The sequence below is a fragment of the Triturus cristatus genome, chromosome 5_2 (genome assembly GCF_964204655.1).
Source record: "Triturus cristatus chromosome 5_2, aTriCri1.1, whole genome shotgun sequence".
In the NCBI taxonomy this organism is placed as follows: Eukaryota; Metazoa; Chordata; class Amphibia; order Caudata; family Salamandridae; genus Triturus; species Triturus cristatus.
The window spans coordinates 304,614,436-304,631,592 of NC_140588.1; the positions used below are offsets into that span (position 1 = coordinate 304,614,436).

Here is a 17,157-nt window from a genome sequence, read left to right on the forward strand (position 1 = left end):
TGCTCCGCTTAGGAAAACCAAGGCCGTTCGTCCCTATGACGCTCATAAATGGTTTAATACTGATCTCAAAGCTCTGAAATTAGATCTGAGACGTTCTGAGCATCATTGGAGGCGTAATTACTGCCCCGCTCTCCGGGTTCGATATAAACATCTCCTACACGAATATAAGCGAGCCGTCCTCTTGGCCAAAACCAATTATTTTTCTGAGAAAGTGGCCCTTTCTGCCAACAAATCCAGGGAGATCTTCTCTCTGGTTAACGATCTGGCGTTCTCGGACCGTACCAATTCCAGTCTTATCCCCTCTCAGGACCTCTGCTCTTCTCTCAATGATTTTTTCATTGAGAAGATCGCCAAGATCAAATCTAATATTCCCTTGCTTCCCCATCTTTCTTCCACTCCTTCTCTGTCGGCACCCTCTTCTTTTTTCGATTCTTTCCCCCCCATTTCTTTAGACACATTTCTCACCTTGCTTATTAAGATTAAGTCTGGCTCTCCGGCCGACTGTGCCCCTGCCCGTATCTTGAGAGCATTATGTACTAACTATCCTTCTCCCCCTCTTTTTTTCCTTAATGCTTCTCTTGCCCTGGGCTCAGTCCCTTCATTCTTTAAATCTGCTATTGTTTTGCTTATTCCTAAAAAGCCTGGTCTAGATCCTTCACTCCCCTCCAATTTTAGGCCCATTTCCCTTCTTCCCTATCTCGGCAAGATTTTAGAAAGTTATGTCACTTCTTGCCTTTCTGCTTATATTGAGGAGAACCATCTCTTGGCCTCCCATCAAGCAGGTTTCCGCCGAGGTCACTCTACAGAGTCAGTGGTCCTTGCGGTCCTCGATGAGTTGAAATCAAAGGCTGATTCCTCTCTCCCTCAAGCCCTGGTTCTCCTTGATTTGTCCGCTGCGTTTGACACGGTTGATCATTCCATTCTTCTCGACCGTGTCAGCGCAGTGGGCATTCGGGGTCCTGCTTTCTCTTGGCTTGCCTCCTTTCTTTCAGGTCGTTCTCAGGCAGTTAATTTGTCCGGTTTTTCTGCCCCCACCCGTTTGGTCTCTTGTGGGGTTCCCCAAGGATCCTCTCTTTCCCCTCTGCTCTTCAACCTTTACATCTACCCTCTTATTACCGCTCTTCTCGACCTGGGGGTCTCTATGTATAATTATGCAGATGACCTCCAGCTTGTCTTTGACCTTTCTTCTACATCTTTGTCTCTTTCGAAATTTCACTCTACTCTGGTCTTTATTTCTGAATGGATGAGCTCTAACCATCTTAAAGTCAACCCGGACAAGACCGAGTATATCTTGACGGGTGGCTCATCCAGTCCTTGGTCTTCTGACTTTTGGCCCTCCATCTTTGGTTCACTTCCTACTCCTGTTTCCTCAGTCAGAACTTTGGGCATTCAGGTCAGTCACGATCTTTCCATGCATGCTCAAATCAGTTCTGTTGCTTCTTCTTGCTTTCTATCTCTTCGGCTCATCCGAAAGATTTCCCGTTTCTTTTCTTCAGACGCACTTAAAATCATTATCATGGCTCTGATCACCTCTCGCCTCGACTACGGGAACAGCTTGTACGTGGGCATTCCAGCTTATGAAACACGCCGCTTGCAAGCTATCCAGAACCAGGCCGCCCGTCTCATTTTTCACCTCTCTAAAACTCATCATATTACCCCCGTGCTTAAGTCTCTTCACTGGCTTCCTGTTTTTCAGCGGTCCCTTTTCAAAATGGGTTGTCTTGTTTTTCTGGCTCTTGCCCGTTCTGCTCCTGTTTTTATCTGTTCTCTTATTTCCTCTCACACTCCTGCTCGCACTCTTCGCTCTTCTACTTTGGCCCTTCTTAATGTTCCTCGCTTCCGTAAATCCAGAACTGGAGGCACACGTTTTTCTGTTCTGGCCCCCCGTTTCTGGAATAGCCTTCCCCTTTCTATGCGATCCATTCCTATCTACTCCCATTTTCGCAAAGCACTGAAAACTTTTCTGTTTTCCCAGGCGTATTCCTGCTAAATCTCTCGGGCTACCCTTGTGACTGTTGGTCTTAGCTACCAGCGCCAGGAAGCCGCTTGGCCACAGTGCGCTTTATTAAATTCTTTCTTCATTCTTCATTCATTCATTCATTCATGCAGGTGTGCCCCCACATCAACATCCAACCAAATAGAATAAGCATTGGTAAATGCATTAGGTTTCGACTATGTGACTAATAATCATTTTTTTTTTTTGGTAAGTATTAATTTGGAGAGAAGTTGTGCAATAGAAATTAAAGAAACTCAGTAAAAGTGTTAGGACTTGTTTTTTGAGAAAGGCAATATATTGTGCAGTATCTGGTGGGTATTTAATGCAGTCCTGTACCTTAAGGGTGATGTTGTGAAAGCCAGATTTATCCACTGTCTGGAATATAGAGGGGATTCATCGGCGATGCGAAGTTGTGATTCCATCGCACCATGCTGAGAGAATTCTGGGACACAATAGCATTTTAACATCCTTAGGCAACTAAAATAAATACCAGTGAGGACATATTCATTTTAAATATATTGCATGTGTTGAGTGGTGGGGTCTAGACAATGACTGCAATTAAAATACTAGATGAAAAAATAAATGGTGAAAGCTCAGAAAATAAAGATAGACATGGCTTATACATTACAGATATGCTTTAAATAAACAGATCTCCCTTGCCAGCCTGCAGCTGCAGAGCTTTTAAATCACAGAGTCAAAAAGCACCAAATTTACTATTTAGAGCACTGATAAATACCTACATTCCAAAGTTGGGCATTAAAACATAGACAGAGATGTGGAGGTTGCACTTGGTATCTTCCTCTATTTCAATTTCTTATCAATGCAAAGAAAATGTGAGTGAAAGTAGCAGCAAAGAACAGATTGGTGAGTTTTTATAGATAACAAATCCTGAGAAATGGAATGTGATTATTTGGTGGTAATGGTGCTGGACGCTACTTAATGTTACTTCAGACACGATCATTCAGTGATGTAATATGTACAAAAAGTACCAGTCATCAAGGAGCTGCTTTTCCATGCTGGCAGTGTCTTAAATAAATACACTGACGGCACTGAACACACCAACCCATGATGCACTTTTGAGCAGTTGCAATCTGTAGTAAAATATGTGCACAGTGTGCTGTCCATCTACAGAATTGGTAGCGCCTAATGACCAATTGCGAACACCAACTTGCTAAAAGCATTTGTTCCAGTCTTTTCCTTTGAAAGGGAACCAGACTGAATATTACCAACACAATTCCTCAAATATCCATTGTTCGGATAAGGTATTGAAGACTGCACAGAGAAAGAAATGAGAGAAGTAATGGCCCCTTTTGTTCGTAAAATTAATTTCAAGAAAGAAAGATCTAACAAACCCACGGCACACAATAACAGTAATATAGTGAATTTTTAAAACCCTCTCCACAGACTAAGTGACGGGGAGAAAAGAAATGGTTTTTCCAGGATAACAAAACGTCTCAGGTGAATTACACTGCCAGGCTATTCCTGGTGCTATATCTTTTCAACAGGAAACTAATTTACACTGGAATTGGGAAGCTGAACTTCAGCGGGTACATAGATTTCCATTGATGTTAAAAAACAAAAAAAATGATGCTGGCCCAAATATGAAACCTCAAACTATCCTAATCTTCTTTGGGAACTTTTCATTGCGTCAGGCAGTATTTGAAAAAGCAAGACCAGATGCAAAAAGATCGGCTGAGGGGCAGACTTTTTTTTGTAAGTCCGGATTTCTGCCACACAACGATGGAAAGAAGATGGAGGTTCCGCCAAATGATTAGCCCCTTCCAAAAACAGAGGTGTGAAGTCAACCTAATGAATCCAACTATCTGCAGGAACTTATAGGTGGCTGAAAAAAGGTCGACAACTCTGTTAAACAACGATAATTTACTGCTTATGGGGTTCTATTATTTTTGGGTTTTTCTTGGTTGGTTGGGGACTAACCTGGGAGCACAACGGATTGCAGGAGGCATCACAAGGGTCTGAGGTCCTTTTTTGCCTTAGTAAGGGGTGGGGTGGGAGAGGGGGGTGGGGGGTGGATCCGAACTATCTAAAGGGAATTTTGCACGGTGTTGTTCTTTTGGATTTTCTAGATGTGTTAGTTATGGTTTTAGTGCATCTGGACTTTTCTTTCACTTTTGATGGGGAAACTTAGAATTGCTTCTATTAACATCTGTGGGTTAAATGATCATGTTAAAAGGTGTAAGATCAACCAGGACTTTCGGTTCCTGCCTTCAAGAGACCCACACAGAGGCTGGTAGAAGTAAGGTTATGAATTTTGATGGGTACCATCTGATCTCATGGACCACGCAGGACGTTAGAACTAGAGGTGTGGCAATACTTGCCCGGCGGGGTCTTGCTAATTTCCCACGATCCCTTATGGATACATTTGGTAGATGGGTAATTTTACAATGTTCAGTTGACAATAGTTTGTTTACACTCTGTTCGGTTTATGGACCTGTATTAGATGATCCAGTAATACTTAACTGTTTGAATATAGAATTAGTGGGCTGGTCTCTCCCAATTATCCTATGTGGAGATTTTAATATAAATTTGAGTTGCTCGACATCTAACCATCCCGAGATAGCATATCGGGGCGGAAACCCAAAGTTTATAAATCTCTATCCCAATTAAAGGAATTTCATGGATTAACAGATATGTGAGCACAACAAGAGGGAAACGACCCAGGGTTTACATACTTCTCTGCCCCGCACAAAACCCATGTAAGATTGGACTATTTCTTTGTTTCTCAATGTATGGTTCAGGGTAGAAAAATTACTAAATTCTAATGTCAGATCACAACCCTCTGGTACTGGATATTAATATTGAGCGTAAAGTACAAGATACACGTTGGATATTGAATAGGGCTCTGTTAAATGACAATGTTTATATTCAGCATATGGAAAGATGGATCCCTAGGTTTATAGAAGAAAACATGGGTAGCACTAGTATTCAAAATGTTTGGGATACTCTCAAAGCAGGGATCAGGGGCAACACGTTTAAATTTGGCTGGGAAACCCAAAAAGAAGGGGAATAATAAATTTAATATATTATATGAAACATTAGAGAAGGCTGAAACTCATCTGGTTAAGGTTCTATCTGAGGGGGGGGGGGGGAATCAGATACTGCATAAACAAGGATTACAATCGCCAAATCTGCTATAACCGAAATCTCACTTATTAAATCAGCAGGTAGATACTTGGCCTGGCGGAGACAACTCTATGAGAGTTATGAAAGGGTGGGACAAATGTTGGCAGTTTGTGCTAGAGAAAAGGAGGTACAACACGTATTATTGAAATCTTAGATCCTGATATTGGCTTAGTTAACGACCCAGAAGCAATACTTTTGGTATTCCAAAAATATTATCAAAAATTATACACGGAAGATATAAAAGATAACCATTGGATCCAAGAAAAGACTGAGAGATATCTTAAAGAGATTAAATTAGAACGTCTCACCCCTCAGGAAAAAAACATGTTAGAAGCTCCAATTAGATTGGAGGAAATACAAACAGCTATAGAATCTCTCCCTCCCGGTAAAGCTCTTGGAACTGACTTTTTACCAGGTGATATTCCCGACTCAACTGACCCACCTACTGCTCGAGATTTTCAATATAGTGCAAAGTGGTGAAGCACCTCCAGACTCCTGGAAGGCGGCTAAGATCATTTTATTCCTGAAAAAAGGTAAATTGGCAACTAACCCTGGGTCATACAGACCTATCGCGCTGATCAATAGCTATACGAAAATGTATTCAAAAATTCTCGCAAACAGATTGGTGTCGGTCATTAAAAAACTGGTATCTTCCCAACAACATGGCTTTGTTCCTGGCTGGGAAACTATTGATCATATTCACCGGACAATTGCCCTTTTTGATTATACCAAGGTTACAGGAGACCCTATGGCCTTAGTTCTGTTGGATGCAGAAAAGGCATTCGATAGGGTCTCCTGGCCTTTTTTATGGGCAATCGTGGCAAAAAACGCTCTAGGAGAAGGATTCATTAAAGCTATCAAAAGTATATATAAAAAAAAAACTGCTAGGATAGCTATGATGGGGGCTTTGTCGGGGTCAATTGAGATTTCACTGGGCACGAGACAAGGATGCCCATGCTCCCCTTTATTATTCGCCATCTATATCGATCCCCTAATTAGGAAAATCTTGGAAGATCAAAGAATTCAACCTGTTCACGCTAAAGGGGGGAGGTAAACATTCTAGCATATGCTGATGATTTAGCCATTATCAAACCTGCCCCTTGTACCGCTCTTGTGGAGTTAAATAGTTTAACCACCCAATTTCTTAAACTCTCAGGCTACCATCTCAACGAACACAAAACTCAAATTGTAATAAATGACAAAATCATTCTAGATGACCATCGAATAGTACAAAGTGCTAGATATCTGGTATAGAGATCAGCTCTAAAGTGGAAGATATTGTTGATATCAACTTTAAACCATTGATACAGAAAATAAAGTCAGATTCACAGAGAATAAATAATTTACATCTAACTTTGATCGGGAGGAGTAATGTAATTAAAATGTTATTTTTCCCCAAATTCTATACTATTTTAGAGCAATCCCGCTAGAGATAAGTAAGTCATGGTTCTTAAAGGTGAATCAGTTGATTTTGTGGTTTTTATGGGCTGGACAACGTCCCGCAGGGCTCTCAAATATATGACCTTAACTAGAGATCGGGGGCTGGTCAGTCCCAAAGTTTAAAATGTATTATTGGGCATCAGCTTTGTAACAAATGGTTGAGCTGCTGAAAGGGAAACCTTGGGATATAGTGAAATATCAATCTATCGTTTAATATGTGGGGCAGACGCCAAAGGACTCCTCATGCGCCATATAGATTATGCCTATTTTAAGAGGGTTAAATTCAAGGTTTTGTTGGGTGCGTTTAGGGTCTGGACCGTCATCCGGAAAAAATTCTCGATTGGTCGGATTCATAGATATTCTCCTCTCGACAACAATGAGCTACTTCCGGAAATATTTCAGGACGAATATTTAAAAAATTGGAAAAAGAAAGGGGTTTCGTTCATAGGAGACCAAATGTCTGATACTGAAATACCCACATTTGATTTAATAAAGGGAAAGTTTGGGATCGGAAATAATTATTTTTTTAAATACCTACAGATAAGGGATTTTTTTCTAAAAAGTTAACTTCTCGTAATAGAATTCCTTTACTAGATTTGATTTTGGGGGGCCGATCCACAATGTCCACGTTATATAAGCTTATTAATTAAGGGATGGGGGATGAGGTGTCCAAACATATTGACAGGTGGCAAGAGATAGTACAAGCAGGGCAGGAAGAGTGTGAAGACTCTCTCCAGCTTAGCCAGACAGCTTGTATCTCGGCAAGCCTGCAAGTACAATGTTTTAAAACATGGTGTAATCTTTATATCACTCCAGCTCGAATTTATAGATGGGGTGGGACTACAGGGATACACTGTTCTCGGTGTGGGATGCATGCCGCGGATATCATCCATATGTTCGCCACCTGCCCTAGACTTTTCCAACTGCTGACCGAAATTGGACAACGCATTGATTCTATATTGGGACACTCTGTTGTACTTACCCCCCAGGTTATATTATTAGGGATTAGCAATCAGGAAATGGAGGAATCCGATCAGAAACTGGTCTACATTAACAAAGGCTGTATTTCGGTTATGTCTTGCCAGTGTTTGGATTGATCAGAATCCTCCTTCTATTCATGTTTGGTTTGGCAAATTACTCTCTATCTACAAATGGGAGACGTCTGTATTCAGAAGGAGGGGAACTAGGGCCAGGGATAGGGGGCTAAAGATATGGGAACCCTTAAGTAGATGGATAAATAATGATGAGGACTAATAGACAGCAGTCTCCGCCAGGAATTTGGGCGTGGTGTTTGGGCCTAATCTTCAACTAGACTTTTTTGTAAACAAAACTGCGGCCACCTGCATGGCGCTGCTTCGCATACTGTGGAAAATTCTTCCGCTGCTACCGGCCTATGCTCGGTCAGAGGTGGTGCGTGGCACCATACTGAGTAGGTTGGATTACTGCAACGCGCTACTTCTAGGAGCACCGGCTAACTTGGTGGTTAAGTTGCAGCGTGTGCAGAACATGGCTGCCAAATTGGCCCTTTCTCGGCGCCGCTCTGACTCCTCTTTCACGGCGCTGGTGGATCCCCACTGGCTGCCTATTTCACAGCGGATTATTTTTAAAGCACTTTGCTTAGTATTTAAAGGGCTTCACGGGCAAGGACCTGCTTCGCTGCAGGAAATGTTTGCATGGTATGTGCCCACACGCTCCCTTCGCTCACTGTCAGCACATCTAGTGGTAATTCCGAAGGTTTTGAGGGCCCGGATGGGCGGACGGTCCTTTAGATTTGTGGCAGCCAAACACTGGAACTCTCTCCCCCTGTCGCTGAGAAGTTCAGGGGATTTCTACTCCTTCAGGAGGGGACTAAAAACGTATCTTTTCCCTAGGTCAGACTAAATCTTCTGTCATTGTGTTCGCGTGCTATTGGTATAATGTCTAAGCGCCAGGATACCCTTCGGGTGACAGTTTTGCGCTATACAAATACGCGATACATACATACATACATACATTTAACCCTGTGGTATGCTAGGGCAATCTAGGGTCAAGTTGCATGTATTTTGTTGTGCAATTAACCCCCTTTTGTACTGTTTTGTCGGGATCCACTTGGCTGGGGGTGGTGGGATAAATTTATAAATACGGACTTCAGTTATCTTTAGCATTGCATAATATGTAATATTTTCTTTGTTCTGATGTCCTAATAAAAAAAAAAAAGGAAACTAATTTAAATAAAAGGAATGCGTTATATCCTTAGACATAAACAATGGATCCTGAGAACAGTCCAGAGTGGCAGAATGTTTACAGTTAGGAAATCACAGCTGTAGCGCACCGTAACCAGCCATAAGTCTCTCCTTATCATAAAGCTGTGCTTCTCTTGGTTCAGCTTTGGAAAGGAAATTGCATTGCATCACCCTCCCCTTTTGTGGGCAATTGTGACCTGTTATTGTGTGCATTAGCTCTAAAAACTGTGTGATCACTTCCAAATAACCAGCTCAAGATATTGATGTGGGCTATTCAGCCACGGTAATGCTCTCAGAAACAGGACAAGTCAGTTTTCCTGCTGCGGTGACAAATGTTGCTATTGGGGCCTATAACGTAAGAAAACATTCATCAGAGATCTCATGTTAAAATATATACCTTGTGAAATGTGTTTCACTCTGGCACTCAGGGGTTGTTGTGCTTTTACTCAGAGTGCATGTATCTGATTGTGACATGGGTGGAAGGAACAAGAGCAAGCAACAAGAGCGGAAGGAATGGTGAGGAGTGCTAGATTAGCATTAAAAACAAGCGCTGAACTCTGATGCACTCGAGTGGATCCCTGCTTCGGCCCGGGGGACTGGTGAGTGGACGTTGCAATCTAAACAAGCGCTGGCCTTTGATGCACTCAAGTGGGGCCCAGCTTCAACGCAGGGGGACGACTGGTGAGTGTTCTTTGCTTGTTGCAATCTAAACAAGTGGCGGGCCCTGATGAACTCAAGTGGGTCTCTCCTGAATGTACCCATGTATAATGTAACTGATGCTCATGTTGAGCATGTTAAGCGCTTCAATACCTTCAGGTCGAGATCACGCTATATAAAACTGCCAAAAAAACAAGTGAGAGAGTTTGGGATCACGAGGTCTCCAATGCAGATGAAAACAGTACTTGGACTTCGGAAACTGAGAAACACATGAGGAACACACAGGAGATAGTATGCTACAGCCAATAGAAATGGAGGAAAAGTAAGTGGTAAGCAAACAAACTAACCAAAAGTAAGGGGGCGGGATGTAAGCCCATTTTAAGATTTCTATTGAACACAATAGAGGCCTTATTTATGAGCCCTTTATGCCGATGTTGCGTCACTTTGGGAATGCTGCAGAAGCATAAAATATACACCACACTGTGCCATATTTACAAAGTGATGAATCTGGGCAGATGTGTCACTTTGTAAACCCCTGCGCTACATTATACCTGTGTCAGGTATAATGTATGCTGGATGGGCATTCCCCTGCAAAAAAGGCTCAGTGAAATCTATGAGATTTCACTACGCCACTTCTAGGATGCCACTGCGTCAAATCCTTACGCCTGCTTTACAGCAAGCATAAGGAGTGACGCAGGCCCTTTGACATGGGGCTTGCCCCATGTCAAAGGACACATTGCTGGAGTTGCTTCTGTTTTCAGACACACCCCAGCAATGTGCCACTTTTGCGACTACACACATGTCAGGAATACCGACGTATCTGTAATCCTTGCGACATGGAGCACCATACAGAAAATATGGTGCATCCATGGTGTCGCAAAGATGGCGCTATGAAAAGTGTTGCATCGCTGTTTTACCACAGTGATGCAACACTTTTCATAAATGAGGCCCAATAGATTCACAGCACAGAGCAAGCGCTGTGCAAGCGAAACCTAAAAACGATTATGCATATTCCCAGACTTTGCTATATCCCAGAGAAAGTCTTCAAGATCCTATACTATTCATGCCTTAAGGACCCATGTTATGAAGCCGAAGCTCTCGCTTCCTGTTATCTGGGTCTGTGAGACTCAACATCTCCACAATTTGCCTTTACCTCTCTTATCACAACTAAATCTGTGAATAAAAAACAGAATACTCATTAAAAAATCCAAATCATACAAAAATACACCTGCATCAAATTTACCATGTCTACTCAGAATGAAGTTCATCTAATGATAGAAGGTGCTGCTTTCATTGCCACAGTCTGAACCTAGAGCTGTTAGTCCTTATCTGCCCGCTCAGGCATCAGAATCTGCCCTATCAATTCCTATCCTCAACACTCCTGCTATCTCTACAACGAGATAAGAATTTCTCAATGCCTATCTCACAATAATTCTTCAGATCCCTCACACAATGCCACCATCTTGACTAATATGTCTAAAAATACACCCCAACTTCAATCCTATAGATACTAATTCACTTATTTATTACATAGCTTCCTTAAGGCCAATCATACAATTACGAGACAAACTTCAGTTCTCCTCATAAACGCTTAACATCCATATTTAAACCGCTTCCATCATTTATACCCTTTTGGTAATGAATTTGGCCTCTTCCCAAGATCAGCAATGCTAAGTCCACACAGCAACCTGTTCAAAATCAACTACAATCAATTCTTTCAACACCCTGGCCATTTCCTGTCCTCTGAGGTGCCTCTTGGGTAATTGCAAATCTGCTGTGGGTAATCACAGTATTTTTTAACATGAGATAGACATCCTCATACAAATTGAAATCTAGTGTAACACTACCTCACAATCCAGCATGCATGCCCTGCTACCTACCTGCGCGCTTCTACAAAACCCCAATTGATCGGGTGACAAAAACAGAGATGGGGTTATTATGCATGGCTCTCTTAGAGAGTCAGTAGCGTGAATAATTGGATTCTAAAATCAGAAATCCACTGTTATGACAAAGCAACAGTGTGTATCAGAATTTGTTAACCACTGTTGCTACGTCATAATGGACTTCCAGGAGCTCAGCTAGGCATTCCGAGAGCCAGACAGAGCAGCACTAGCAAGCAAGAAGCACAACTTTGAGAGGGAAGAGAAGGTACGGAGTAGAGGGGTGGGTGGCAGGAGGACAGGTTTTTTTTTTTTGGGAGGCCATGTTATGTTGAAACCCCATTTCTCGCCTAGCATGGGCAGATGATTTTGGGTCCATAGAGAACTGAAAATTATAGATGGCTAAAAAGTGAATTATGGCAATGTTTCTTACCTCGGGGTTCTGATTGACATCATAGACAACTCACTCATTGTACTCATTTCTCTTTCTCTATTTGATGTCACTCAGAACCCCTCAGTGAAAAGCATCCCCGTAATTCACTGTTACCAATCTATAATTCTATATGTTATAATTTACAATAACTATGCAAACTGTAAAAATCACTCACCTTAAACATTCTGTACCCCCCTCTCAAAAAATACAAATTATTGAGTAGCAATGCATTTGCCACATCAGAACCAAATTGGTCAACTGCAATAAAAACATCTTTGCTGGTGACTTCAATATATATTGTGGTAATTGCTGTTTATTCCTATTGGAAGGACATCACAGTATTTCTGAAATTAAAGAACTAGTCTCAGTACTGTAAATATATATATATATCCACGACAAACTCCTCAAAGCGAAAGAGCAGTGGCCACGCAGGGGATTCTTAGGAAGTACCTTTATTGGATACAAGGCATAATGCATTTCGGCCTGGTCGGCCTTCGTCAGATGCCATAATGCTCAGGAGGCTTTTCTCACCTGCGCTTTAAATGTCATGCCGCTTTTCCATTGGCGGGAACCCACTCCGCCCCAATCAAGTGTCCGGCCACCACCCGCAGTTCATTGGAAATGCAAGTCCCAGAGTTCTCTTGTTCCCAGGTAGGTGCTGCGTGGGGATTTCTTGTGTTGGGCTCATGTGGGCTGGCTGGGTGCAGGGCAATCCGCGGTGTTGTCAAATGCCAATTTCCTGCTTGTAATGGATACCAGGGTTTCCTCGGGTCCCCGACTGTTCCAGCCGCCAGATCCAAGACTCCACCGGGCATTAGCGTTACTTGCCGGTGTCAGCTGTGGCGATGTTTTTTCCGGCTGCTATCGCAAGAAAACTGGTGATATCGGCTGTTAGCATCAGCTTGTGAATGGGGCGATACATTTATCACCACTTTGGCTGAGATAAAGTGCTGATAACTCGGCGATAGGTCCTTGAGAATATCCCCCAAAATTACTAATCTACTAACTATTAACCTCTAATCTTGGGTGCCGGAGTAGCACGCAACTCACCGCAAAGTGCTTCAACGCCTTGTCATGGGAAGGGGTCGGTGCTATATAAATACTGTTTAAAATTACATAACCTTACTATATACAGAACCCTATGGCTTCACACAGTGCCTTTACTGTATGCATAGTATAGTCCTACCTTACTTTCTCCTGATAAGAGATGGCACTGCGCCAAGAACTTTAAGGGAGCTTCATAAAACCTGATATTCAATGAAAGGAAATGTATCCTGGAACTGGTCTCAGCCTTTGCAAATACCAGCCCTACATTTGGAAAGCATCCTACCAGAATTCAGTTATAACAAACAAGTCACCCTTGTTTCAATGAGTTGTAACAGAGCCAGTGGTGGTTCCTGCGACTACTCAAATTGCAGCGGTTCCAGTAAATGACGCACCTCTTTCTCTGCCTCTTGTAATCTGGCCTCCAGCTCCGAAGGAATCATCTTCCCCCTGAAAGGATTAAACAGAGAACGTTATTTTTCTCACTGAACGACTTTCTTTTAATTGCACTTTGCAAATCAGATTATTGCCTTTATTCTTTTTGCTTTCATGTCACAGCCGGGAAACTTTGCAGCAAGAAACTGCAGGCCTTATTATCAGAGAGATGTTTCTGGCAGATACAGAACGGCCATTCACACTCGGAGACCATCACAGGCCAATTGCAGAGAACACCCACGGAGGATTCTCAAAATGAGCCCTTGTGTGGCTGCCTTAAAGCCCCGTGTGCTCACTACAAGTGACGGACAGACTCAGAAATGTAATCGGCTTATCCTGACATCACATAGAGGTGACTTTACTAAACTCCAGCCAAAACAATAGCAGATCTGGTTTCGACGTAAGACATGCTTTATACATTTTAGTACTTCCTTATCCATGGAGCACTCGAATTCTTTGTCGGCCACGTTTATCTAGGATCTTTTTCTAGTACAATTACTACTGTCTGCCCAGAGCACCTACTGCGTGATGGTGGTTGGCAACGAATTGAGGCGCACATATTATTCTACAACGAAGTTGTGAGTTTGGGGTGCAGTGTTAGATAGAGAGAAGGCATAGAGAGCACAAAACAGGCAGTGTTTTCGTGCTGCAACTTCCCCCAAATGATTTTTATTCTATTTAGAATTAGTTTTTATTCCTATAAAGAAGTTTGCTTGGTCTTTCAAACAGAGATACAGCGCTTCTTCAGCATGTTATAAAGGTGCTTTGAGCTCAAAGTGAAGGTGAACAAAGTTAGGAATGAAGCGAAATTGTCCTTGTGGGGTAAATTTAAAGGATTTTGGGATCCCTGGGCCAAATTTAATTTGTGGGACCCTTATGGGAACAGGTTTGAATTTACGATCCGATTTCAGCTCTTTCATGCCTTCTTTAGCCAGGTCGCTGACAGTGCATGGACACACTTGTCCAAATACTAAATATGTTTACAGCTAATATTCAGGGATAGTGATGTGTGTTTTCAATATTGTATAACAGCAGCAGTGCACTTATATTACTGCAAATATTCTCTGTGACACTCTCCCATTTCTCATATGTGAGGTCCTGTTTTAATGTAAAAGAAACTTTTTTATGGATGTAGCATGAAACATAAAAACATAATTTATCTGTAAAATATCTGTAATAGACTCTCACACATAACCCATAATAAAAATAAATTAAAGGAAAACCGTATTGTGAGCGATCTGTTTAAGAATTAGTCAAGGCCATCAGGGCACGACTCTGCAGAACAGACCTAGCTGTATCAGGGGGCCCCACTGGTGTAACAAAAAGTGAGTGGGCCTCCCTGCACGGTACGTGGAGGGGCCCCCTCTGGGCTCAACCAGGAGCTCTCGGGCCAGAGTGCAGTGCCGAGGGGGCCCCTTGGAGCTTGGGGCCCCCCCGCACTGAGGGGGCTGTGGGGGCCTGTGTTACGCCCCTGGAGGGCCCCCTGAAAGACAGGGGCCCAGGGCCGGAGGCTACTTTGCACATGTCTTAATAAAACGTCTCAGGCCCTAGTATCGGTTAATTCTGTGTGTGAGCAAACGCGTTCTAAGGAGCAATTCTGTGTACTTTTTGGGGTCGGTCTACTTGTAAGCGTTTGATATCCCTAAGTTTACAAGTATTCACAAATATTTACCTTCTAGTTTCAAGGTCAGTGCTACATTGAGACCTTTGCAGGCAACTGGTTGACAGTGCCACCACAAATGGCTTGCAGTAGAGTGCAACAAATGGCTTTTAGCTAAGGGGAAGGAAACACCCAAATGGCAAGACATGTTTTTGCCTGAGACTGGCTGTAGATGCCACTATTCAAGGCAGGTGCAAATTTGCTTTTGCAGAGGAAGTGGGGAGGGAACACCCCAACACTGAAACGGTTGTAGGGGAAATACATTTCTAAAGAGGATGGGGTGGAAATGCCAGTGAGGGGTCACAAAAGTTACAAGAGCCAATGCCATTTAATTTGCCCATATGGGAATGAACATCTATACATGTTGATATATCTTAGTGGCAGATTTCCAAGGCTAATTCTGGAATTCTTTGTGATTAACATGAAAGTTCACCATGCACTCAAATCAAAAACATTATCCTGTGTGAATGTATAACCAAATTAGTTTTGTGAATCTTATTCTTTGTACTGAGAAATCTTTACAGCCTGACAGGATGGCTTCCAATGACATCGGTAGTGACTTTCAAGACACAGTGGTCGAGAACAGGTTTTGCAAATGTAAGACACCGAAGGTGCTATGGATATGCCAGTTGAAAGATATTGGCCGGTACAGCAAAGAATACCATTGACATGCAGTACAAGAGCAAATTATGTTTATCACAATAAAGCCTGCCCTGTTAGCTTTGGAAATGCTAGGGGAAAAAAGTAGAAAAAAGGGACTGCTTTCTTTATAGATTGCACATAGGAGATAAAGACTGAATGTAACAAAGTCTGATGATTGAGTATTCTCTTCACATGCCAAATAGTCCCTCATGCTTTCCTATGGAAGCACTCCCTGGCAAGAGCAATGATTCACCGAATAGCCAAGATCGTGGCGTACTAGAGTAATACTCCTCTGGGTGAAGCCAAAGCCCACTCTGTGTATATTTAAAAGAATTGATAACAATATGTCTTTGGACCTGTCAAGATACACAATGGTGTCTAGGATGCTGCATATGATGAAAATGTGCAACAGCACTGTGTTGTTTTTTTTGTATAGTTTTTTTATTGGCATTTATACCCTGATTCCGGTACAATTTTCCAACCTTCGACACATGATGCCATAGTACAGAATAATAACAACCCTAGAAATAAGGCCCTCCCACCCCTTTATGCTCTACCTAGGTTATATTACCACCAAGACAACAATTTACAAGAACAATTCAATTACGACAGGTTCCAGCTTGAACTATAGCACTTGAGGCAGGCACGTCCCCTGTTACTTGGTAATCCGCAAACCGTCTCCCACCCCCGGCTAGGGTCCAGCACCACATGTCCAATCATCGCAATCATACCCCTAAGACTCATCTCATCAGGGGGGCAATGCATCCTCCGCTTCAAGCAGCTCAGTAAGCATAGCCACCCATGCCTGCATGTCATAAGCTCGCCTGTTATCTATTTGAGTCTTGTGCATGTGCCTTTCCTCAGCCACTGCCCCCCCCCCCACTCTGCCATATCACGCAACCAGTCCGTAAGCATTTGACTCATCCCTTGACATCCACTTGATGGCAATCCTGCATTTTGCCAGCACTATCCCTTGAAACAAAAACTGACTGGTGAGTTGTCTCTTCTTACGATTTGGTATAATTTCCAAGAGGCATAACTTAATACACAAAGAGAGTGACCATCCATAGACCCTTTACAGCCTGGCCACCACTGCGCGCCAGTAAACCCTGACTACTGGGCACCTTATACCATGTGCAGAAAAGCAGTGTCAGCCATGGTACAGTGTGGACAGGAGAATGGGTGCCCCAGACATATAGGGTGTAGCAGTTTGAGGGCCAAATACACTAGGGGTCATATTACAGGAGTGCCCCAGGGATGAAACAGGCATTTGTGCCCACTTTGCGTGCCCTCGGGGCAGTTTGGTTTTACAGAAAGGGCTGAAGATGCTTGTGTGGCCCCTTCTGTATTGCACAAAAGCTCCGGCACCATCATCAGGGGTAGTTGCCTCATTTGCATGGGGGTATGCGGCGTATAATAGAAGCTGTCAGGAGGTGCACTGACAGTGCATCACCTAAAAGGTGGTGCACAGTCAGTACGCCCCCTGAAAGAAACCCTCTGGAGAAGGGAAAGGGTGTCCCATGGATCCCCCAGACATCCCCTTACATGCTTGTACAGTCACTCACTGCACCAGCCTGCAAGGGGATCTCTAATCCCCCTTCAAA

General features: G+C 42.9%; 1 protein-coding gene across 5 annotated transcripts in view; it reads right to left on the reverse strand.

The window, feature by feature from the left end:
• The window catches only part of LOC146822909 (glutamate decarboxylase 1-like), a 931,087-nt gene that overhangs the window by 287,020 nt on the left and 626,910 nt on the right, over nt 1–17,157 (reverse strand). For all 5 annotated transcript variants that reach the window (XM_085607065.1, XM_085607066.1, XM_085607070.1 and 2 more), the window contains one exon: nt 13,212–13,266. In XM_085607065.1, the coding sequence (XP_085463191.1) occupies nt 13,212–13,266 (55 nt within the window). The remainder of the gene's footprint in view (nt 1–13,211; nt 13,267–17,157) is intronic.